The sequence below is a fragment of the Halichoeres trimaculatus genome, unplaced genomic scaffold, assembly GCF_033239565.1.
Source record: "Halichoeres trimaculatus isolate MK-OKI-2021-1 unplaced genomic scaffold, fHalTri1.1 fHalTri1_scaffold_6, whole genome shotgun sequence".
Classification (NCBI taxonomy): Eukaryota; Metazoa; Chordata; class Actinopteri; order Labriformes; family Labridae; genus Halichoeres; species Halichoeres trimaculatus.
Genome location: NW_027437184.1, coordinates 14,644,388 through 14,670,375, shown reverse-complemented (window position 1 = coordinate 14,670,375; position 25,988 = coordinate 14,644,388). Strand labels below are relative to the sequence as shown.

General features: G+C 37.7%; 1 protein-coding gene across 8 annotated transcripts in view; it reads left to right on the top strand.

The window, feature by feature from the left end:
* The window catches only part of npas2 (neuronal PAS domain protein 2), a 49,280-nt gene that overhangs the window by 3,340 nt on the left and 19,952 nt on the right, over window positions 1–25,988 (top strand). For 2 of the 8 annotated variants that reach the window (XM_074672789.1, XM_074672788.1), the window contains one exon: window positions 25,565–25,763. In XM_074672789.1, coding sequence (XP_074528890.1) covers window positions 25,708–25,763 — 56 coding nt within the window. In that variant the 5' untranslated portion in view covers window positions 25,565–25,707. Of the gene's footprint in view, window positions 1–18,405; window positions 18,791–25,564; window positions 25,764–25,988 lie in introns of those variants that run through there. The other 6 variants (XM_074672794.1, XM_074672792.1, XM_074672790.1 and 3 more) reach the window with 6 other exon arrangements.

Sequence of the window (25,988 nt, the reverse complement as noted above, 5' to 3'; positions counted from 1 at the left end):
TGTAATGAACAAAGGCAAACACAAGCAGGCATTGGATGTTAAGAAAACTAACACAAGTAAAAGGGACCAAAAAAATGGGACCAAATGCACATTTGCTGTGACTAAGCATTTCACAACTATGAAAACTGTCTCATGATTAGCTTACCCCATACCTACTAGCATATTAGTTTCTTTTGATATTGTGGAATTTCTCCTTTTATCCCCTGTTCTCAGTGCCAGCCTCCTCATTTCTATTTTTCCATATCTGTATTGCCTGTAAAAAGATGATCAGTTTGCAGCACTGCATTTCACCTTTGAGTGTAAATTGAGACAGAGACAGAACACAAGTAAAAAAATCCAAACAAAACATCTAGTCCTTGTTATTAAAAATGGAAAATGTCCTTTTAAGTTTTTTTTATACACTGCAATATGCAGAACATGTCCATAATTTAAACCCTTTATTTAATAAAAAAAAAACAATGTTGAAACTAGGGATGCACGATATTGGATTTTTGCCGATATCCGATGTGCCGATATATCGAAACCCCTTTTGGCCGATACCAATACCAATAATCACAAGTTTGTTTGTTTTTTCACTGTAAAGAGAGCTAAGTATATCCTGTACTGGAATTTATATGCTACTCTTATTGTGACTGTCTTATTTGTTTAAGAAACACACATAAAACAAGACAAAAAACATTTGATTTTACCATAAATAAGAAATTTATTATTTTTTCAAACTCAAGACATTCAGTATTGAAATACAGACAAATAATTTCTTTAGATCACATGAACTTTAAATGTACAATGCATTTTTAAACATAACCAAGTTGCATTTGATTATTTTAGAGCTACTTTAACAACCTGGTGACAGACACAGAGCTCTGCAGTGCAAATAAATGAAGTGCTAAATTTTATTTAAGGAGCTTATTTTTCAGATGGAAAATAATAATAATAAAACTGAATAGCACCTTATCGGCTGTGCCTATCGGCAGAAATCTTCATATCTGCCGATACCGATAAACGTGTTTTTAAGCTTTTATCAGCCGATAACGATATTGTGCCGATAATATCGTGCATCCCTAGTTGAAACACTTATAAATAAGTTTCAACATAATGTTTTTTTCAATTAAATAAAGGGGCTTCAATTATAGACATGTAGCTGTATGTTTCAAAAACATTAAGATGGGAACAATAAAAAACAGAAAACACTGAGTCATACTAGATCACACCTGGATAAACATGTCCCAACATGTCCTGTTAATTTGTATTAGTTTAGTATTTTATACCCATGGCTGGGTATAAAAAAGGCATTTTGGAAAGGTTGAGTCCCTCAGACTTTAAGAATGGAGCGGGTTTACTAATTTGTGAGAGACTGCATGAGCAAATAGTTCTGCCAGAACAATATTCCTCCGTATAAGTTTGCAAAGAATTCGAAGATTTTAGTATCTATAGTCCATAATATGATTGAAAGATTCTTGGAATCAGGAGACATTTTTGAGCAGAAGGCTAAAGATCAGTGGTGATCTTCAGGCTCTCAGGTAGAACTCCATTTACAGACATGACTCTGCAGTGGAAGTTGCTGCAGCTTTCTGCTGCTTGAGAAAAGGGCCACACAGACTCAAAGCGGCTATGATGGTTCGATGCAGAAGAATAAACTAGCCTCTAGACTCTTCTGTTACAAAACCAGGCTGTTGTAATACATGTGGTATATACATAGTTTTGCTTTGTCTTGCTGGATGGCAGCAAATGTGCTCTAAAATCCTTGTTGTTCAGCACTTATGATGCTGAACCAGCTGTATAAGATACCACTGCTGTCATTTATGAACTGTGCGCTGTTAGCAAGTCTGGTGGTCTCTCTCCCTTTTAGGGTGGAGGATGTTGTGCCCATGGTTTCCAAAAGTGATGCCAAATTTTGATTTGTTGGACCACCAGAGAGATTTCTGCTTTGCCTTATTCCATTTTATTTGGGCCCAGATCCAGAGCAGTTACCTTTGGATCACCCTTATAAATAGTTTCTGCTTTGCATAGTTTTAGCTGCATTTGTGGATGCAATCTTCAAGTGCGCATCTTTAGTCGAAATTCTTGAGTTCTAAGCTGACGTTCAGAAAAACCTTGACAGGGCTCTAAAACAGGATTGGAAGTTAGTAAACTAGTGAGAAATTATACTGCAAAGAACTTAAACCAGAAAAGTCCTTTTTGTTTCAGAGATTTCTTAAATGATTGATAAACATATTTGGCAAAAAAATCGGTTTGAAACAGCTCAACATAATAGCTTTAACATTACACTGTTGTGGGATTAGCACAAATGAACCAAAAAAAAAAAAAACTAAAGAAGACCTGCTTGGTCAATACGGAAAAGAAAACTTAAAGTGTCATTATAGACTGTATGGTTTAATGCTGCAGCATGTTTTTTTTACCAACTGGTCCAGTATTAATGCTTCATTTGGATCTATACCAATGATCTGCTTCAGTAGTGGGTGAGCATTTACCTCCTTTGTTGTTAGAGAGCTTATAACCGACAGCCTGAAGCAACAGTCTCTAATTAACTTCACAAGTTGAATAAAGAATACTTTGTATCTTATGCCCACACAGTTCTCCTAATGAGGACTTTTTTCTTTATTTCTTTTTTATAATAATAATATTTTATAAATATAATGTGGCTGCTCCTCTAAAAAATAAATCTGCCAGTTTTCTCATTTATATTGACTCGTTCAGAAGCTGAAGGAATGCTAATGAGCAAGGGAATGGGATTTATGTGGGTGGAGCTCAGCTATACAGATCATTGTGTTTTATGTAAACTCAAAAGTTACAGATAATGCTCTACTTGAATAATAACTGTATACAATGTTTCCCTCCAGTGTGTCTGATAAACTGCTTTTGTGCGTTTGTGTTTTTTTTCCATTCTTAAATCTAGAATTAATAATCTCATTATCATACATCATTTAAAAAAGCCAAGACACCAGATGTCTCCTGCTTGTAATGTCACACTTAGTGATTTGTACATTTCTCTAGATTCAAGCTGAGTAGATATACCCCTCACAACACTTTTTGGGAGTAAGATTTATAGGATGTTTTACAACTTACTTTGTGGCTTTGTACATTTTATTGAGTTAAAAAATATAGATTGCAGGAAGAAAGTTGCTTTTAAATATTTGAGCCACAAGATCAAAAATCTCTAAGTGCTATTTAACCTCCTGTTTGTCTTAGCTGCTTTAGTAAGCAAAGACATCACAAGAAGGAAAATTCTTATACATATGACAGTCATTCCAGTTTCATCATTTTTCTGGGTTAATTTCTATTTGATGAGTTCACATGCAAGATTCCCTAACTTCTGCATTTCACTTCTGCTTATAACCTTAAAAAAGTTGCATGTTGACTGTTTTTTCGTATTGTTTACACATTCTGAAGGTGTTAACTGACAGCCCTGGTTGCTGAGAGTCAATCACAGTTGTCTATTTTTGGCTCTTGGAGTTTCTCCATGTGTGGTAGTTGAGAGTGTTATCAGAATGAGTTTAGTAACCTAATAATAATAATAATTATAACTTACTCACACTTCTTACAGCTATTATTTAGCGTTGTGTCATTATCTGTTTAATGTCTTTATAAAATTGCAATGTTCGCATCAGAGCTTTTCGAAACTAATTTTTTAATGACCAATTAAATAATAATAAACTGATAGTTGGGCTTCTGCTTCCTCATGATCCCAACTCAAACATATAAAGCTGGACTTTGCTTGTTACTTATTGTCTGCTCGGCATTTGCATGAAGTGAAGAATGAAAGTGTTCACCAATACTGATCCATCATGCCCTCATAGTTCTTAAGAAATGGTCAAACTAGACCACATGATCCAGTTTTATGAGCCAGGTTTTGTGACTGGTGATAACATTTACGTCACTCTGCAGACAAGATGCTTAACTTGCATATTTTATCAACCATTTTTACCATCCAGAGGCTTTTGATTTGTTTTTATATTGGTGTGGCACCATTCCCTTGTTTCAGAAGGAGACGCCATCAGACTTGTTTTTCAGCTTTATGAAGCCAGCCACATACTCACGTCACTATTCTCTTTCTCGGTCATACCTACTATAGCTTAGAGTTGTAGAAACACCTGGTTTGGGGCTTGGAGTGCCTTGGCATACATTTTTTGAATAGCAAACTGTTGGTAAAGCTCCATTCTGGAGATTTGTGCCTTTTTTTAGAAGCCCCTCGAGCCCAGAGGGTAAATGTCAGTGGAGATAGAAATGCTGATTGTTAACTTGAAACATGGACATTTCTTCTGCTCCATACTGCACAGCACAGATGCCTTCCTCTGTGAACTCAGCTTCATTCAGCCAGTGGAAATATGACAGTATGTTGCACATGACTCTTGAGACTATGACTGGTATTCATGTCACCCTCTTAACCTTGTAACTATGACAGACAAAATGTTCAGCTCTGGTTATATAACTGCAGCTACAGACGTCATCGTCCTTGCTGCTGTCGCTGATCTCTTGCTCCAAAGCACACAGCCATTGTGCTCTCTAGCTTCAGGCTCTGATCACCAGGGCATGATTAAAACATTTAGCTGCTTTTGACAGAAGCAATAAAGGAAAAAATCTTCCAATCTCCTGGCTCTAAGATCTTTCATATTGTTATAGTTTTGCTTTTATTTTTGTGTGCTCACTGCCACAAACAAAAATTTGACATGTGAACACTAATGACGCTGTTCCACTCCACAAAGACGTCTCTTGAGTTCATTTGATTTCATTGACCTGAGGGTTCCTGCCTTCTTCCTAGTGACTAGGAAGAGAGAGATTATTGGCCAAGCCGATTATCAATGCAGATATTTGGCATTTTGGGGCATATCGGCATCAACCTTTATTTTAATCCTACAGCTGATAAGAAACCCCTTCAAAACTGTGATGTTGCAGCTCTGATGAAGTGGCGCCCCTGTCTACAGTTACTTCTCAGTCCCCAGCACTGTCCCACCTACAGTACCATCTGATTGGTTACAAGCAGAGCCATGGTTTAGGTAACAGCCAATCAACAGTAAAAGCTGTGCGTATGTTGCGCTGTCTCTCATTGAAATTTTGGAAGACTTTTTTTTTTTCTGTAGAAAACTCGCTATTTTTTATTTTTAAGTTTTCATTTAACTTTATAAAATGCTTTATAAAATATGCGGCTAAGCCTGGGAGCTGTTTAATAAACATGTTCTTGAAGGCATTTGAATGCAGTTAAGTGTTGGAGCTTGTATTGTTCAAATTTTTAGCGCCAATATTTTCACTTTGACTGCAAATTAAAATCGGCTACAAAAATTGGTTATCGGCCTCCTTGCCGACTAATAATCAGTATTGGCCCTAAAAAATCCATATCGGGCTGTCATAAATAGGACTGGATATCATTCAGAAATTTTCCATACCGGTACAGATTCCTTCACTTTGATACCAATTCCTAAACAATAGTTTTTTTGTTACCAATTTTGTAATGTCAATTTTAAAGATGCTATGAGGAGGATCTGTTTTAATTGTACTGCCTCACCACCTTCTGGCCCAAAGTCTCACGCTCACTGTTGCAATGACTTTTAGCAAGGTGCATGTGTGTTTTGGAATTAAAAGGAGATTGGATGGAAACAAATTTTCTTTGTTCTTGACAAGATTTTACTGGATACAGCGTGCTGAGGTAAGGTATTTATCAGTACAGTTTGGTAGCGCTATGGTTTGAAACGTGACATCAAGGGAACCTTGTGGTAGCTGGCTTTATGTAGCGCTATCGTCAGCCTGGTTCTCTGACGTATCTGTAAGCTAATGTAACAACAACTAAACACTATCAGTTAGCACAGCTGGCAGCTTGGTGCTCTAAGACATGTCAGTAATGTGCAACATTAGTAAATCCTGGTTATGTCCTGCCAGTCATCTGCCAAGCACAGCTAACGTAACCTCACTATAGACTCTCAAGTTTGTACAGACCGCTGTAGTATAACTGCTGCATGTGGATTGGAATGGACATTATCACAAACAGTTTAGCTCCTGTTTTCACCTTTAGCTCGTGTCTTAGCCTTTAGCTTGTGCACTGTCACTCTCTGGTTTAGTTTGAGGCGTGCAAAAGCAGAGAAGTGAATTATGCCTTAGCACAGCACACTTGTGGTTACACTGGCCAAACAAACTGGACTTTAGGGTTGAAGCCTGCTTGGGCATGGTATAAATGGCCAGTGTGACAGAGTGTGGAGGATTTGTCAGTCTGCGTGTTTTGGATAGGAGAGAGGCTTAGTACTGCACTTGGTGCTGCTCATTGAGAACATAGACTGTATAAAACATGGTCGTATTCTCTGCGACATCACCCATCTGTTCCGATACTGTAAAATGAAGCCAATCCGTGGACGCAGCCACATTGGGTAGGACGGCGGCTTTGAGCTTCCTTTCAAACAGCTATAGGGCACTCGTCAGTCAAGTGAGCTGAGCTGTGTCTCTGGTTGGACAATCAAACTTTTATTATTTTTTTTTATAAACAACTCCTGAACCACTGGGTTAGAAAAAAAATCACCCCCTGTGCAGTGTGTGCGGATAGCAAAATCAGTGTTTTTGAACCAGGCTGAAAATATGCTTTTTAATGCTGTAAAAGTATGTTTATTTTTTGGCTGGGTGTTTACGTGACTTCTGGTCTTTGTGCACCCAGCCTCAATTTGATCCTCAATGAACAGCAACTTTTAGGCTTCATTTTTTTAGACTGCATGTTGCACCTTGGTTAAGGAGAAGCAGTGCATGCTGGAGATCAAAACATGCTTTCACGTCATTCTCCTAACTCCAGAAAAGGCGTAAGATTTCTCAGTAGTCACCTCCTTTTCCACAATAAAAGTAGCTAAATACAGCAACAGAACCATTAAGTTGGCAACAACCTACCACATCTAATGTTACAGCCAATCACCAGTGACATTGTCAGATTTTGATCATGTGATTAACTCTTTGAGTACCCAGCCCTATTCATAAATGAGAATCCTGGAGAATCAGGTGAAATGTATTCAGTCTCTATATAAGCCCTGCTCGTTTCTCTATTGAAGAAGTCAATGCCTCTTGGTTGGAGCCAGGCTTCTTTATGTATCTGATTCACTGGACAGGTTAAGCTTTTATCTTTCTTCCACCACACAAGGTCACTTTCAAGAACTGGGTGTGGCTCCACTTTGTATTTCGGATGTGGAAAATAAACAGTTTCACAATACATGCAGGCCCAGCCCCTGTGTGTGACCTATATGTGATTCAGATCTTGAGCCCTGGGTGTTGGCTGCATGTGCATTACAAGGATTGTTTTGGTGGGGTAAAACACACAACCCAGAAGGGGACCATTAACAAGCATGTCAGGTCTGGTGCTGAAAAGACAAGAGCACTCCCTGATGGATTTTATGTTTGATGCTCAGTGGGTCAGCTGCAATCTGTAATGTCAAGTGGCAAAACCTGATTAAGCTGGTGGCTGCGCTGCAGTGTTACATCCCAGGATAATTGCATTTTTTTTCTTTCAGAATAAGAAACTTTGAGCAATCGTTTACATTGTGGATGTTGATTTCTGTGACTGATATTCAGCTGTTTTTCAGTTGTCTGAATATTTTGTAGATTTCAAATGTATTGCATGGGACCAAAAAGAAAGTGTATTTCTGCAGGGATATTTTGATCCTTGGTCCCCATAGAAGGTCAAATGACATGGTCTCTCTCACAGAGTGGAAAGTGACTTTGCTCAAGGACACTTCAGCAGGGTGAATGGATTATGAATCATATGCAGTGAGGCTTGATCTGTTTCCATTTTTATGAGCTGTTATCCTGGATAATAAGCACAAATGATTCTCTTCACTGAGATTGCTGCTACTTCAAGCTTTCAATCTCTGTTCAGTATTTCTCTGTTCTTCAATCAGGCCGGTGTCGAAACACAGTGAATGTGAAATGAAAACTAGTCTGAGTGATTATTACTTTTTTCCCACAACTAATGATCCAGCCTCTTGTCATTAAAAATGTAGATGTTATTAACCCACTTTCTTACTCAGGCATGTATTGTGATTACATGAGAACTCTTTTTTTTTTCTTTATGCAGACCCTCAGGTGAAAAAGATGCCATCTACAGCTGGCTGTTGTTCTGCTAAAGTGTTAATTACTTCAAGATAAATGAAAAATTCATGGGTGGTTGTCAATAATGACTACTTTCTCTTCCTGGAAATAAAGTATGGCTTCAGTCTTGTGTGTTTCATAAGAAAAACAGTTGGCATATTGTCTCAGTTCAGTATTGTGGTGTTTTCCTCTTCAAAGAGTGAATGCTTTTATTACAAGCTGCTCTCTTCTATAAAGAGAAACCTTAATATAATTCTTGAAATGTGTGTGCTTTCAGAAGTAAGCTTTGGAGTATGAAAAGTACTGTGTCATAACAAGGAAAATGAAATGGCAGTAGATAGGAATTGAGACATAAGGTCATTTTTTCCACGGACTGCTGCTTGCGACAGGCTATTTGAGTCCACTCCAGCGTCTGTGCACAAGACAGTGGGTGACTGAGGTTTTAGAAACACTCACTCATGAGCACACAACAATGATATTCCTCCGGTTTTGTCTATGTTTCGTCCTCTGCTCATTGTTGAAAGATTAGAGCTGTTCAGCAGCCAGGAATGTAATCAAAGATGGAACCTGTGATGTGAGCTTGAGACAGCGGCACAAAGAAAGAGCTGCGTTGCCCTTTCCACCCATGCCCTAGAATTGTGACCCACATATTTGCTCACACACTGCCTTAGGTAATTGCATCTTTTTCCTGAGCAGCAGCAGACAATAACAGGCCCGAAATAATTTGGTGATTCATTTAGAATTGAGGCAAGAATATAATTCTGAGGAAATTTGAGAGTGGATCTACCAGGTGAAATGATGTTTGCTTTAAAGGTCTGCTTTGTCATTGAAGGGATTCAACCACCCACATCGAGCCAGAGCTGTGTGGTGAATGTGTAATTACAAGGCGCTGTGGGATGAGGTATCACTAAAATCATTGACAAATGTTGATGTATTTGCAAAAAACTATCATGGAACCAGTGAAAGAAACCTTACATAGTGCACTCTAAAAATAAGAGGAGTAATTCATTTTTCACTATTCTTTACTTAGCCCAGAAACTGTCTCACATTTTTTTAACATTTTAACAGAGGAGCAAAAGCTTGAAATACTCATATTAATTTCCGACTGCTCTGCAAGACTATTGAAGTGGCACATCATTAGCAACATAGCATTACCGCCCAAGTCATTTTCAAAGTTTGCAGAAAAGAAGAAAAACACATTTTTAAATGTTTTTTGTTATTCTAGTTACTTTTTGTAATTATGAGTTTATATAACATATATAAAATTGTTTATTTGTTTTATTTGAATTTATTTGACTAGGCTAGAATATGAGGATCACAAAATAATCATTTGAAAGCAATAATGCTATGAGGCTAACGACATGTAGCATTTTTTTGACCCTTTGGTCCATGAATAGTTTAGTGTCTTGCAGATTACTGTCTTGTTCTTTGGAGCAAGAAAGGACCATCACAGAGTGGATTTGTGGTCCCATGTTTGTGTTCTGATCACATTCACTGCTTTAATAGAATAGTTAATTGAGTACACTGAAATCAGTAGTTTGTAAATGAAAATAGTGCTATCTTTTGGAAACTAAAAAAGTCTTAAGGGCGTTTTGAATTTAGCTTTAGAAATTGAGTAATTATGTTGTTTTTGGGATAAATGAGTTTCACAAACATCTTTGGTGGCTTGAAGCAGTCTGATGTGCTAACATGTTTGCATCATTTGAAACTGGTATTACAGTGGATGGTACAGATCACTGAGATGTTAGGGCTTTTTCTGAGTGGTCAGTACATGTCTCTCACCAAGGGGCATCTGTGGTTTCCCAATGATCTAACTGGCTGAATTTACCACTTTTGTCAATTTCCCTTTACATTTTATGCTCAAGTGCTTATACCATGAAACCATGTTGAAAACAAAAATCACTCTTCACCAGATTCTACTAGACTATTTTAAGAATCTTTTTACTTACCCTCAAATCACAATCTCAAGTAAGTATATCTGTTGATATATAAAATATAATTTTCTCATAGACCTACATGGTGTTAGACTTCATTTCTAACCTGTGAAGTTGGGATTTAAATTCCAGAGTTACTGAGAGGAATCAAACAGGTTGTTTACATAGGCACAGTTATGGATAACGTGTGAAAGAACTTGTGTTTTCTCCCTTAATGCGCAGCAGGTGAGGATGTGTTTAACTGCTCTGTGACGGTTGCGTCTAGCGGGTAGAGCTGCATGAGTGCAAAGGTTCAGCTGTTACCCAGGGGAGGATTAGTACGAAGCTGCTGTTTGGCTCAGACGGACAGTGCTCGTGGGAAAGAACTGCCAAGGAGGGGTGTGAAGATTTAGTTTCTTTACCGACTGGCTCTTTTTTTTTTCCATTGGTTACTCAATGGAGGAAAATGCTGTAACAGGTGAGACTGTCCCATATAGTCCCTTCTGTAATTTTTTTTAACCCCATTTTTACTCGCCTTGCTGTTGGGTAACAGCTTAAGTTGAGCTCCATCTTCACTGGATTGCAAGGTGCAAAATGCCCTTGACCTGATCATTGTGTAGCTTTGAACTAGTCACCAGTACAAACAGGTATAGAATGGTTTGTAGAAAAGACAGCCCTTTTTCAGTCATAAGGTGATTTTCTGGGATGGCTGCTGGATGAACATCTGCTGCTGATGTGACATTCTGATCTTTGTCAGATAAGAAAGAGATACCACAGTTTATGACATTTATCTGCCAGTCTTTCTAGATTAGGCTTTTTATTGTGAGTGTATTCTTGCAAGTGACCTCAAACAAAGCTTTAGTGACTGTTTTTTCCTACCTGCCCACTGGATTCTGACTCAACTTTTTTAGTTGTACAGAAACCCTAGCTGGATTTCTTGTTTTATTAATGTTATTTCAGGCAATCTTTAAATCAAATATTTTTAAAGCAACACTTTAATACTCTTTCTAGCCCAGAAATAAATCATATTTCTATGCTGTGTATACATTGTTGAAAATGTTCCAGTTGTTGTAATGAGGAATCAGAGCGTATGGTGAGAAAGCTTTCCTGCCACTTTATTAATATTTATCACACTGATAAATGGGTTTCTGATGTGCGTATGAAAAATCTCCCAGACTTGAGGAAAAAGGAAACGAGTGGCTTTATGGACATAGCCGCTGAGGTTGTGGAGGGGGGAAGTAGACACCACACATTGTTACCATGGGAACACAGAGGGAACAGCAGTGCCACAGTCTAATTAATGACAGTCAGTGCTTCAGCAGAGGGCTGTGATGACATCATCAATACTAGTTATCACAGATGTAGCTACAGGCAATATGGCCTAATGTCTGAGGGATTATCACAATAATCCACTTTTTTCCTCTATGATGTAAATGAAAGCAGTGTGTAAAAAGGTACAGCACGTAAAACATCCAACACTGAGCATTTATTATGTAGTGAGGCCTGCTTATGAGCACTAAATGTCATCTCATCATCCAATAGCATGACCTACATAAAAGAGCGGAACTAATCTGTATGTAGGCGGATGGTGAATAATGCAGTAAAATGTGGGAGATCTTTATGAATCTTAGATGTCTCACACTTGTTGGTTGCTGGCATAGCAACAATTTGTTTCAGAATAATTGTATTCCATCACTTTGGTATCATTTGCTTTCTTTCTATTTTGGTGCCATGATGTAGACTGTTTGCTTCCCTATGTGTTACTGGTACAGAAAGATGTTTCCTGACATCATTTCAGGCAGTATTCTGTCAGCTGAATTACTTCAACATGAATTATTTTGGAGTTATATCACAGGGGACAGCTCTTCCTTCACCCATACTGAGTTATCTGAAGGTAAATGGTATATTATATTTGATGGAATGAGTGTGAGATATGCAACAAGACCAAAACCACACTTTGAGTGAAAACTTAAGTTAAACCGTCATTTTATTTTTCGCCTTTGGGAACTGCTCTTAGAGATCAGGAACCTTTGAGACAGTCGCATACAATCATCTTATTTTTGTCTGTTGATTGTGTTTCACATATTAATAGACTGAAAGAAGACACAGAAGAAGGGAGCTGTGCTGAAACTTCGAACCAATGCAGAAGTGCTAAAAAACTGCAGTGTTGGAGCGTACACTTGAGCCAGACACACAACCATGTGCACACTCACTCAAAAAATGGACCTTTACAAGCAGAATAAACATGTTCAGAGCATGTAACAAAGATAATTCTGGTTTGAATATCTCATTTTCCTATCTGGCTATTGTTTCATAACTTGTTGATTTTGAAGATACTTATCTTTTGCGTTTGCCTAATTAGGGCAACGGTTGTCATGACTCTTAGCGTAGAGGCAAAAAGTCCACCACGTAACAGCCTTTTCTCTCTATTAGGCTGCCTAAAAGTTGGGTTGACTCAGCATTTCTAATATTGTCAATGATAGGCTTCAAAACACCTTTCATGTATTAAATATTATATGTCTGTTTATTATATAGTCTATCATAAGAAAACCCAGCATTGTTCAATAAAAAGTTGAAAAGAACCATTAGTGCCCCTGTTTTAAACAACATCAATGAGATGGAAGAAAGTAGCATGAAGAAGTTTAAGTGTTAATAAAGACAGTGATGACATGTTGATATTAAGAAAGTCTGAAAGCTTCTGTAACGAATATTTAGCATGTATCAGCTTTGGTGCCCCCTGTGGACCAAGTAGTCATCACTGATTTTCTTCTATACAAATATGATTAGTGTTTTCAACAGGAAACCTCATTCTGTTTACTTTTTACAGACAAATGTGTCATCACTGAGAGTTTGTGTTGTGGTAATTGTTAAGTTCATTACTACCCTCTGCCAGCGATTTCAAATATTAAGAATGATTGAATAGAAATGGTCTCTCTGCTACTCTATACTCTTATTTGGTTTCATAGGTCATAAATTGACCCCAAAATTAATTTGGGGTCTGTTTATTAACCAATTAAAAACTCTCCACTGGAGCTTTAAATAGCATTATGAAAGATCTAAGTTTTGTTTTCTCAGCAACACCTATAGCCACAAACTGTCACTACATGTATGTATGTAGACCTTGATCTAACAGAGATCCAAACAGCTTTTTCACAGGCAGTTCTGTTTGTACCACAGTTGTCTTTCTCTTTTTTTTTCAATATTGCACTTGCTTTCAAAGTCTTATCCTCTGCAGTCACCGATCTTTCCTGTTCACTCAGCCATAGTTACCATCTAGTCGCAGCATAACAAAGTCTGTAATACACAATCTAACCCTTCAGCCTGTTACACTTGTGTAATCATTGTAAACCACAAATTGTGGCTCCATTAGAGCAAAGTTTCCTTGATGAATAACAGTCTTCAAATTTGTTCTGTTGGCTCAAAGGAAATCATTTGTCAGAATCGTTTTCATGGCCCACAGCTGGATGTGCTTGTACTGTAAAAGGTTTCATGTGGGACCTTCAGAAATCGTTAAGCCATTGAAGAACATTTATTTCCTCTGTGGAAGCCAAGCATCTTGTTTCCAAACAGGACTTAACATGAAAAATAACTTTTGAAAACGATTTAGTGAACATACTAACAAGATTGATTTGAAAGAAAGATTTTAAAGATCCTTAAATGAAGCCCTCCATATAAAAAAATCACAACCCCATTGGATGTTTTGCTTTTCTTGACCCTTTTGTGCCCCTTGTTGCAAAGCAAGCACTGACTAGACAGGCTGGCAAACATGTTTGCTGTGTTAAATTTAACATTGTGTTGCATGTTTTTTGTTGAAGTACAAAGATCATGAATGGTTACCTCTAAGCACATCTTGTTTAGCTGTAGTGCACTGTTTTCTTTACAACTTATTTTATGCACTTCTGTCTAGGATGGTCTCTTGTGAGAATTAAATGTATCAGTGTTACATTTTATACTTTCTAAAACTTAAATGCTCAGGTGTCTGGTGAAGTAGATGAAGTATTAACTGGATCTGCTGAAACGATTTAAACTACATTTCTAACAATTATGAAACTAATGATCTAAGCTGTGATCAAACAATGTATGCTTCAAGAGCTGAAAATAAATCATAGTTATCTTTTATTTAGGGGGAACTTAACTAGATAGAGTGACAGCTTACTGATTTCTACTGTTTCGTGTTCATACAAAAAATTTGAAGTAAATTCTGATTTATTTTTTTATTTTTTTATTTTAACGTTCAAGGGGATAATAAAATTACGGGTTTGATCTGTAGACTTTTAATTTACCTGCTAGTTTGATACATTTAAAGATAAGTCTGGTCTGTTTTTTGGGAAGGGACACAAGCATATGTTGATGATTGTTGGTAGAAAAAGAGTACTTAGAATGAAACTTCTGTTACACTGACCCTGCTCCATGACTCCTAACTAAAATGCAAGTAAGTATAAGAATATTGCTAAACACAGAGAGAAATTCATCTGTGGGAAAAAGGTTACAGCTGTGTGTTTTTGTACCTATTCCACATTCAGCATTGGCCATATGCTTACAGATGCATAATGGCTTTAAATCCAGTCAGTGTGTTCACTAGGACAGAAGCTAGTGACATATTGGAATAGTTTTTGTCTCTTGTAAATGTTTTACAACATTTCTCAAGTTGTTTCAAAGAGTGTCTTTGCGGGAGTTAGTTTCACACTACTTTATTACCGATGATTGCTTTTTATCATCACTCTGGGAGGTGCAGAGGCAACAACAACAACAACAACAAACTGTTTCTAAAACTGGTTGGTGGTGGCTCTTTGTTTACTGGCTGCAATGTGCAATCAAATTGCCAGACGCTCATCTGATATTGTATCTGATTCAACAAGTCGCAAAAGAAACATTATTTCAGTTACCCTGTTCACTGAGAAAAAAAATCTAATTGCAATGTGTCTTTGTCAAGCTGACTCAGTTTTTGCCATCCAGCTGACTTTCTTGTCTTTTGAACTGCAAAGCAACTGGCATAACCAGTGTGATTGCACAGTGGGAATCCCTCAAAGAAAGGTCCAACACTGGCTATTCACTGTAGCTAATGTAGTGGGGGGCCTTAGTAGTGCCTAGTGGACCATGCTGTGTTCAGTCTGGCTAAACTGTAATGTGCCAGAGAGAAATTTTCATGCAACACTTAGTGAAAACGTAATTTCTTATCTTTGTGGTGTAATTAAACATAACCGGAAGCTGCATGAAATTTCACATTTGAAGCTTTATCTTTGATTGCTTGGTAAAACTTTATTATACATCCTACTCATGTCTCTACTTTCTAAAGGCAGAAATGAGTGCCCTGCAGAAGTTTGCTTTGAGATTGGCTGCTTTGGTCCGTTTGCACTGACCAAAAAAGAACACTTTAAATACTATTACCTCAGTGGTTCCATACCAAAGATTCAGTTCATCCACTTAAGCATAAAGGTGCAGTCATCCAGTCTGTGAAGGTGCTACAAGACGGCGGGAGACCCAAGAGAGACATACTGTGCTGCTGCGGTTCCACGTCTCACAAGCTGGTTAAAATGGCATCGTACTAGTACCACATCACAGGCTGGATCTGTCAACGAAATCTTGACTAGTAGAACAGCTGCAGACGGAATAAGCTGTGGGAAAGTGTGACTCATTACACCAAGATGGCTGAAGAGACAAGTGGTCTGGAAATGTAGCAACTCTACAAGTCAGTCTTAAGTTCACGGATGTCTGGAGAGACATACTAATCATAAAATGTTGAATAATGGTGTTTGGCAGAGTCATAGTCTAACATTTGGTTGTCTTTAACATTGTTTCTGTTTTAAAAGTTGGAAAAAGCTGTGAAACACATTAAAAAGGGCCCCCTACCAGAAATTGAACACAAGATACATATTTTTAAGACTCCAGTGCAGCTGAAGTATACGTTATATAACCTGAAACAGCTTGCTATTGATTTATAATTGCCTGAGTTGAAGTTGTCAAACTAATTTGCTGAAAAGCTAGTACGTGCAGGCCAACACTCACCCCTTCCATAACATAAAGCTACAGTTGTCTAATTGAGCTCATGCACAACAGGTTTTCTGATGTCACTCACTGACATGTCAAAGCTGACTCTGTACAGCTCATTAACATGGCAAGTGGCCTTCATCACATGACAGTCATTAGGGAAACCCTTCAATGCATTCTCAACATCCTGAGCGAATGTGAGAAAAAGGGAAGGGCGGTGAGATTACAGCAATGACGTGGAGCTACAGAATGGTGATGTAACAGAAAGGCTTGGCTTGACTGAATCCCAAGACTGTGAAAGGTGTGCATATTTCTTTTCAGAAGTTTGGCATTCAAAACTATGTCAGTACAAGCCAGAGAGAGGAAATCTTGTTGTATAACTGTCATAGCAAACCAGCAGTTCAGCAGGAGTTATCCTGGTGCATTAGTGTCCTGCCATACACGGTGCCAGTAGATAAGAATCTGTTTAAGTTACTCACTACCTCATAAATTTACAGCTTCAGTAAAAAGAGTCCCACTGACAGCTGACTATGCGTAATAGATTTTAATAGCATGAAAATGTGTAAAGACTGCGCCCGAGATCAAGAGTCCTACCAGTGCTTTACATGCATGGTTTGGGTAAAAACTATTTAATGTGTTGCGTAACATTTGGTGATGATCCTCCCCTCAAGATGAGTTATAGCTTAATATCAGAATAAGAATCAGAAACACTTTATTGATTATTTATTTTCTCCAAGGGGAAATTACATTTCAGTTTCATCCCTCCCATGAAACATAAGAGACAATAACAAACAACAGGGGGAAGACAGGAGCGAAAGAACTATTGAAATGTTAAAATTTTTCTGACTTTTCATTCAGCGGCATCATCGGAATTAATTTTCAGTTCATATTTAAAGAAAGGAAAAATACAGTGTTATTGATATTCCCCTTAAAGATTTAATTCATTTTAACCATACTGTTGTTTTAAACTTGCACACACTTTTGTAAAATGGCACCCTGAATATATGAACATGCTAGTATTAGTGTTCAGCTCAAAGAACTGTTTTGCATTGCAACAATAAAAGTAATAGCACAACTGGGAGCAAACCTCTATGAGGTTAAAATCAGTAGCAACTAGAATAGCTTGATGTCATTATTTTTCAAACAGTGACACTTTTACTATTACATCTCATAAATTTAATTCAGTCCCAGTCAAACAAGATTTGCTTTTCTTTTTAATATTAATTAATTAATTTATTTTTTTGGAGTTAACAGTTTAACAACTTTTATGAAAATGGTTGTCCTACCAGGCAACCACTTGACTTTAAATATTTGGGAAAGTAAATTTGAGATTAAATTGAGCAACACAAAGATTATAAACTCCTCTGTTTAGATTTTTTTTTGTCAAATTAGCAAAATTCTTTAACATCTGTAACAATTCAAAGTTTGTTATATCTTGTCAATTTGCACCTATTTACATCACTATCTCTGCCAAACAACTGTTATTATAATTATTTGCTGTGTTCCTGCATATGATGTCTCAAAACAGAAGGTAATCTTATTCTTACCTGTAGTTGTTGACATAGACTCAGTGGAGACTGTTCAATTAGATTAACAGTAGAATGATTAACACACTGACTGTCATACTGATAGGACTGTTATAAAGTCTAAAGTTTCACCTCCTTATCATCTCCGCATCTATTTTAAATAAACTGATTTTAAGTAATGCTTACTTTAAGTTGCCTGGATAACATGTAGGTTCTCAATTTTTGTTTCAAGTTTGCACCTGAAGGCATTTGTATTATCATTTTCACAGAAGCAAAATATTTGGAGCCAGTCAATTATGACCCCTTGAAATTAGTCATGCAGACTGCTGACCCACATTTGGGACTTCTGCTGGAGAAAAAGGCAACCAGGAAGTTGTAAAATGAAAAAAAAAAACCCTAGACAAACAAACAAAAAACCTTGAAAAACAAAACTAAACAAACAAAAAAAGGGAAGTAGCCCACTTTGGGTCATGTTAACCCTTCCTCCTGACTTGAATAAATGGTTTATAGAACAGGATCAGACAGGCTCATCTGCAGCGTCTTGCAGGCAGGGAGGAGACACCCTTTACCTTCACCCCTTCCGCATGTGATTTACCTTTTGACAGCACTACTAGACCATACTCAGTGATTGTGTGCATTTTTCGTCATGTCAACCCCGTTTCTCTCCAGATAAATAGAGTGCTAGTTTACCAGATTAAAGGCTACTTGTCAAGCTCTTTGCCGAGTAGTAGACTCAACTTCACAACCTTCGTAGTTACTAGTTTTTACAATACATAAATATATATTTTCCCCTAATAGGGCTTAAAATGACCCTAGAGTAAGGTGCAATTATGCTTTTAGCACGTGTAAAAGATTACGATGCACCCCTCCTCCCGGTCACTACATGTTTCTTTCGGTTGTGTTGCACAGCCGACTGCTTATGCTGCTGCCGTCGTTAGCCGAGTATTGAGCTACCAGCTGACCTACTTTCTCTGCTCCCAGCCACACGGTCCTGTTTACAAGCCGCTGCCAGCGGAGGATGTGGAGTACAGTGCCTGGAAAAAACACGGACACAGCTCGCAACTAGCAAAAGACCACGAAAGGGAAATTTAATCGTGCGTTCTTGACATTTCGGCTACCGACAGCTCACCAACGGTTATTAACAGCACGTTATTAACTTCGGCGTTGTTATGCAATTTAACGCGTTCAACGCTCGCGCCCGGTTAATCACACGCTGCTTGTTGGACTTACTTGCTATGCTTTAGTTTGTTAAAATGTCTGACTCGATGAAAGTTAAGTGTGGATCTGTATTTCGATTGGAGACCCGGTGTCAAGGTACGTGAGCTTTAATATAAGCTTTCAGTTTTGCGTCATTCTGACAGGAGCGCTAAATGTTGCCACCCGTTTGCACTGTTTATAACATCAAAGTTCATTAGTGGCCTATTTCCACATCAAAGCAAATGTGGTCAACCGTGTGATTTGCCCCTTCAAAGACCCAGTTTATCATTTTGTGGGCGACCAAGACTGTGCAGCTTGGAGGTGTTTGTATAGGCTATATTTTGCCCGTATTAGCCACACACACACACACACACACACACACACACACACACACACACACACACACACACACACACACACACACAGTTCTCTTGAACGCTGCTTACATGTTTTCAGCTCACAGTTATCTAGTGCCCTGGTTACAAGGTTGAAATAACCTATTTTTTTTCCCCGTTGAATTACTGCTGATGACATTCATGGCAAAACACAGAAGGGATTTTCGTCATTGTCTCCTGCAAGACACCAGATAACCAAATACTAAATGTCACAGGAAAAGGAAAACCCTAAATAATTTCTCAGCAGGCTCAGGTCAGGCTGATGTTACCCAATCTGGCAGTTTTAAGTCTGTTGGAGTTCACATTTCTCTATCTGAGCTGCTGTTTGTGAACAAGCAATTTTGTGTTCCTCATTTGCAGTTACTTGTGGATAGAGGGGCGCCCTGTGTTTGCCTGCATGATGAAGTGTGGATGAATTACTTGCATACCCTGTATGCTGGGAATTTAAAGAGGTCGTTGAGTGCACTCATGGACCTTCCCACTGTTTTCTCATTTGTAGGTGTGGGGCCAATAGAAACACTTCCTGTTTGCTTACTGTGTTAAGGGAAGCTTTAGAGCATTCTTTTACATTAAACAGATCAATAAGTTTATGTCTACTATGACATAAACTATACTATATACTACTATGTGTATATTACAAGTGCATTTCTGAATTTTTGCAGCATGTCAGGGTGTATGTAATCTATGCATATAACATAGATGTTGAGTATGGCTGGAACAGCAGTTCCCCAGCTTTTTGTGACTGGGGTGGCCAAACTAGGGCACAGACTTGTGTTGAGGGTGGCCAGGTATTGTAAACATTGAGGGCTTACCCCAAACCTTGGAGTGCTGTCTCGACTGATAACATCTACTTTAACTTCCTTTGTAAAAGAATCCAAAAAATGTTGTCTTCTGGTATGGATTTCTTTTCAGTTTTAAAAGGTTAATCAACTCGGCAGCAAAATTTTAATCTGCTAAGCTCAAAAATAAGGGGTGCAGATGGCCTAGTGGCCTGGGTCACGCCCAGTGAGGTATGCCCCTTTGCATGGGGCCAGGGTTCAAAACCATCCTGAGTGTCACTCCCTAACCTTGCTCTGTTTTCTGCTCTGTCCACTTTTTTCTCTTATCTGATTAAAGTCTTTTAAAGTAAAATAAATAAATAAAATATAATAAAAAAATCAAACCCCTCAACAACAATAAAAAAACACAAAGGTCAAAAAAAAAGAGAAAAAAAAGACATTCCACGTGTAATTAGAATTGCGGCCTGCAATTGCACCAAGATAGTAGATTTCAATAAAAGCGCTGCCTTTAATAAGGCAAAAAGCCAGGCATAGTTTTAAATTTCAGGGTGGCTCATTAGTGTTGGCCACCCTCTGGCTACACTTCTGTTGAACAGACAATTCTGCAAAAAATTAAATGATTTCAGACTGTGTGCCTGCAGAGCTAAAGCAACCAGACCTAGATAGATGTTGATACAAGCCTTTCCAGATTGAGTGAAGCTAAGCTTGTGCAGACTCAGTTAATGTTTACCTGACAGCTTGAGCTGTCGGCTCAAAACCAGATGCAAGTGGAGGTGGTCAGGCAATGTAAACTTTTGCTTTCAAGCTGACGGAAGCAGCTATAACTCCAGACTTTGTGATTGTATTAGCAAGTAGTTTAAGTACATCAACCAGAAGCAGAGCAGCAAAACACATGAGAGCTGCAATATCATTGCGTTTTAAAGGTGGTTGAATTTTAAACAAGCAGTTTAAAAAAGTAATTGATTATGGCTGTATGACTTCAAAACATATGATGCATTAAGCTGTAGACCTTTGGTTCATCATAGATGAAAATAGTGACAATAATTCAACATTGATCACCTTTATTAGTTTCATCATGAGTTTTAGTTTGATGAAATAAATGCCCTAAAGTTTGATACAGTGGAAACTTCTCTTCTTGAAATATAGCTTGTCTTGCTAGCTATAGATGGGACCATTATTTCCATCTGACCCTGTTTAAAGTGAAGATCTTTTGAAAGCACTGCTTATTAATAAGCTGAGGTGGTTTTACACATTTTTATGGTTCCAATCATCAGACATGACCTTTAGCTTAAATATAGAGTGTGTTTTTTTTTATTCTGGAAACTGCTGCCAATGCTGGAGCTGTTGGTTTTGGATGGGGTTCAACTTTTTTAGTAATGATATGTCAGTGGCATGAGTCACCTTCACTGACCATTTCCTGTGCATGGTGATGGTTCAGTATGGTTTTTAGGGTGTTAAAGTTTGAGGAAGCAATGAGAAACGGGTTTTTTTTTTTCAAATCACTTTTCTGGCCTAGTTGATTAAACAGGGAACAAATCAATTTGAATTGTATATCAATACAAAACATTGTCATAATAACATGTTTCGCTTTCTTAATTTCAGTCATTGCCTTGAATCCCCAAAATTACTCATCAATATCAAAGAGATAACTATTAAAGTTTAATTGAAGATCCAAGTTTCGAAACATGACTGAAAATAGTCTACACTTTGCAGTAACCAACATTAAAAAATCAAGAAATGAAAACATGACAAACTGCTGTAAACCACAGAAAAATCCATAAATAATCAGGAGCAAGTCTGCAAAGCTGCAATTGCAATTGATTTATTGCAGGAGCAATTAAAGAGTTTTGTGAGTTCTCCTTTTGGGGCTTTGTGGCTGGCCAGAAAGGCCAAATGGAGTGATGAAGGGGCTGTAAAGGCTTTACAGTGATGGCGGCTGCCTCTCTGATAAATAGTTTGGTGAAATCTCTGACAGATGACAAATTTATTTAATCTTGCTCCATTAAAAGCTCAAAGAAACCAGAGAACTCAGGTTGAATAATTTATAACCTGGCTCTTTCTGGATGCATAGTAATTGTGCAAGAAGTAATTCTAATTAGTGACTTGTAGAATAAATAGTAGGGATGATAATTGCACAGCACTTTTCCATTATGATCCAAATCAACGAACTAGGTTTCTTACGTCTTTGTGCTTGCAGCAGATTAAAGATAAACTGCAGGTCTTGTATGACTTATCCACTCAACACTGGCTAAACAAATCTATGCGTCACGAGGACAAGAAAGTCCTGGGTTGGCTCTTATCTGCTGCATGATTTTAAAACAACTGAGAGATTACAGAGCAGAAAATTATGCTTCTAAACTGTCATTGGACAACACTCCACATTACATCGTCATGTAAAACTCTGCTGACACAGTGTATGTCACAAGTGAAATAAGTAGCAAAAATGTAAACCTTGATCTGATAATTTTTTAAGACATTTATGTTGTAATATTCGCCCTCTCAAAAAGATTTAATCACACCACTGTGCCCACATTTAGAGTGAGGATCTGAAATCTTGTATCTTCATAAATCACATGATGTAAAATCATTGCATCTGCAATCCTAAAATGGTAATGCTGGAAGGCTTGACAGGTTACTCCCAACCACTGTAGCGAAACAGGTATTTTATCTTTGACAAACAGCTGAATATCTGCTGACAGCTTCTCTTACATGCAGTCAGGCTTCAACGAGCTATGACTGTGGTGAAGTTGCTGATGGTATCTATTATGGCCTGTTTTCTTAAGTGCTGTAATCCATCATAATAGACGGGATGATGTTTGTTATCTATCATTGTAGTTTTGCAAATAATGTTGTGTTTGCTTGAATAAATACCTAGTTGCAAGAATAAATGAAAAAAACAGTACACAGTTATAGCCAAAGTGTTATTATTCTTATTGATATAAACACTACAACTGACCATATGGCGTGTGTTTTTTTCCAAAATAAATATTTTTTTAAATGATTAAATTGTGCCTCAGTAAAATTCTTCATTTTAAGGGGTTACTCTTGTTTTAAACTTTAAATGTACAGGGACTGTGTGGGGACTTGAGTTTCCTCTTTGTTTCCCCCATTCCCCTGTGTTTCCGTTCTTGCGCTCTGTTTGGTTTTGAACTTGAACTTGAGTAAATGACTTCAGTCATGAGTTCAGGTTGCTAGTTATAGGCTTTAAATACCTGGTGGCACAAGTGTAACCGGACTCTTGTGTTTTTGAGGTGTTAACCTTGTAAGGTGTGGTTTAACCTCAATACGTTCCAAGAATGCAGGGTGATATGTGTGGTTTCATTTTACACAGCACCTCAGTGTGAAGGCATACTAGGTTAAAGCATCTGATAAGATACTAAATACTCTACACATTTTAACAAAACAGTTATGCTGCTTTTGTTAATGTCAGCTTCTCTGTTTGTTTTTTTTCAACAACAAGCACCAAAAGCCTTTTTTCAAAGTACTAACATTTCAGGATCTTATTTTCTTAGAATAAGAGGCTTCAGTTTCCCACTGGAACTCAGTGGATCATCTAAACAGTAGTTTGGCAGCAGGCGCAGATAACGGAGCAGTAAATGCAGAAGTGAAGTTTCTGATTAAGCTCAAGTGTTTCCCTCAGCGATAGCAAATGTTTTTTCTTGCTGGAAAAGAATATGAGTTGCATGTTACAGAGTATTTAAATTGTAATGACTATTCATATATAGTTTGAATTTTAGACATGCTTGAACTTTTAGTGCAGATGTTGCACATTTGCAGTTTTGTCTAGTAGACAGAGGAGCACAAGAGATAATAGTAGTTTGTTTACTTAAATGTGTAACTAAAAGACAGATTTTAGTTGCATTGTTTTGTTTTTTTTTGCAATTCTTGGTCTAACTAAGTCAGACCACCATGCCTTTAAACTAACATGTACAGCATGCAGCCATGATTGAAGGCGAATAAAGAAATTATGACAAAAATATTTTGGAACTGGCCTCTGCAGAGTAATTTCAATGTTTATGGTTAGTCAATGTGAAACTGTTGCAGGAAATTCAGAGATGTCTTGGTTCATGCTCAAATTGGTAGATGGGATGGAAAAATACTGAGTGAGTCAAATATTTAGTATGACCTTAAATGCCATGTGCTACATTAGAAATAAATATTGTCATTAAAAAGTGAATCAGAGAGGCAGGGCTGTTGTTCACAAGCATTCTCTATTGATGACATGATGCAGGAATGTTTTGTTCCCTGGTGTTTTGCTGCTTTGGTGTGTCACACAATGGAGGCCAATGAATATGTGTGCTTGAATTTAAGAGTGGTGAAGCAAATAAAGACAAGAATGGCTAAATAAAACAACCCTGCTCAACAGGATTTGGGGATTTTCTCAAAGGAATTTATTTACTGTGAAGTAATTACGTGAGGTGTTAAGAGTGGAGTTTGCAATGAAGGGAGGAAATCAGAAAGCAGAAATGCTACTATCTGCTGTGACTGAAACACGAACAGGAACATATAAGGGTAACAAACTGTGAAATGTTATCTTTGTGGTTAGTTTGAAAATAAAGAAAGAGTTAAGTGATATACTTATGGATACCTTTTAACTTCAAGACTAATGTTGGTTTTGAAATCCACCCATTCATCCATGGGTCGATTTATAATTTCATAAATTTATCTATCACAATATACTTTCCCTGTCATTACTCATTGTTTTGATACAAACTAATCGGTTGACTCAGCATTAAAGAATAATGGGGAGACCGGGATGCAAAATTATTCATAATACAACTTAACTTTCAAGTTTTTCATGTTATACCAATATCAAAAGTTAATGAATTGGCAATAAATACAAAACACTAACAATGGTAAAATGAGTATAATTCAATTCCAGTGATGAATATCTGCAACAAAAAGGAACAATACCCTGCTTTTCTTCTCAGGCCTGGTTTAAAGTTAAATGTCAAACATTTCTTTAGTTAAACAGAAACTTATAACGTTCTGTGTAGTTAATTATTCAGGGTTGCACCTCATCACTCTTTAATTTCCCTGAAAGTATTCCCCCTCCTGACAACTGTTCTCATCATAATTGAAAACCTTGGAAAATGCAATAACCGGTCTTTTCCCCCTGAGGCTTCTTTTGTGCATCACTCACAGTGGAATAGAGACGAAACCGCAAAACAGTTTTGAAATGAATTTTGGTTCTGTCAGCCACATTAGGAAAAAGTGCATCATAAATGCAAACAGTTGAATGTATACACTTGTATGTATGTATGCCAAGGCCTCTTTTCTGTGATGCTCTTGGTTTAGAGGTTCCTGCTTTGTGTCGGTGAAGCTTGATTGACACAGAAAATGTGAAGGAGGTGGCTGTTTTACACTTTCTTTTTAATGCTGGGTTATCAAAAGAGGTTTTTGCTTCAGACATTTTTCTAGGTCAGGGGAGCTCCTCCTGTGCAAAGCACTTCTTTAATGATCGAGCACTGTACCCAGGTAGCAGCTGAAGATTGTTCATGTGCTTTACATTGTATTATTGAGGGTGAATCAACAAAACATTTAGAGTCCTTATAGTATGAATGAAAAGACTGGAGGAGAGTAGATTTTGCAGATGAATGGAGGGTGTCCTTGTAAGCTGTTCAATGCAAAATCCTGAGAATAACTTAATGCAACAGCTCAACAACTTGCCCACTTTTAAGATGCTGTAATGTTTCTTTTTTAATTTTGTCACACAGGTTTTGATATCTATTCGTTGAATTTGAAGAGGCGGTGGGCAGCTGGTCCCTGGTAGTTTTTTCCAAAAGAGTGCTCAGACGAGGTCAGCGCGGATGGGACATACAAGACTTCAGAAAGGGCCTGGTTGGGAAAGGGAGTGAGTATGGACAACCTTTCGGACTTCGGTGGCCCCTGTCCATCCACCCGCAGGGAATGGGAGTAAGTACCAAATCAGTCCAACGTTCCATTTTGAAGTTTTCAGTAATTTTAACATTGTGACATACACATATTTTATACCCGTCTCACATGAGCATACATGACACAAATTCACACAGTCACAGTCACATATGTTGTCAGTGTTGTACAACAGATGAGGGAAAACCAAAACAAAGAGAGCTCTCAAGTTATTCATTTAACACTTCAAACTCACAGTAAATACAGTAT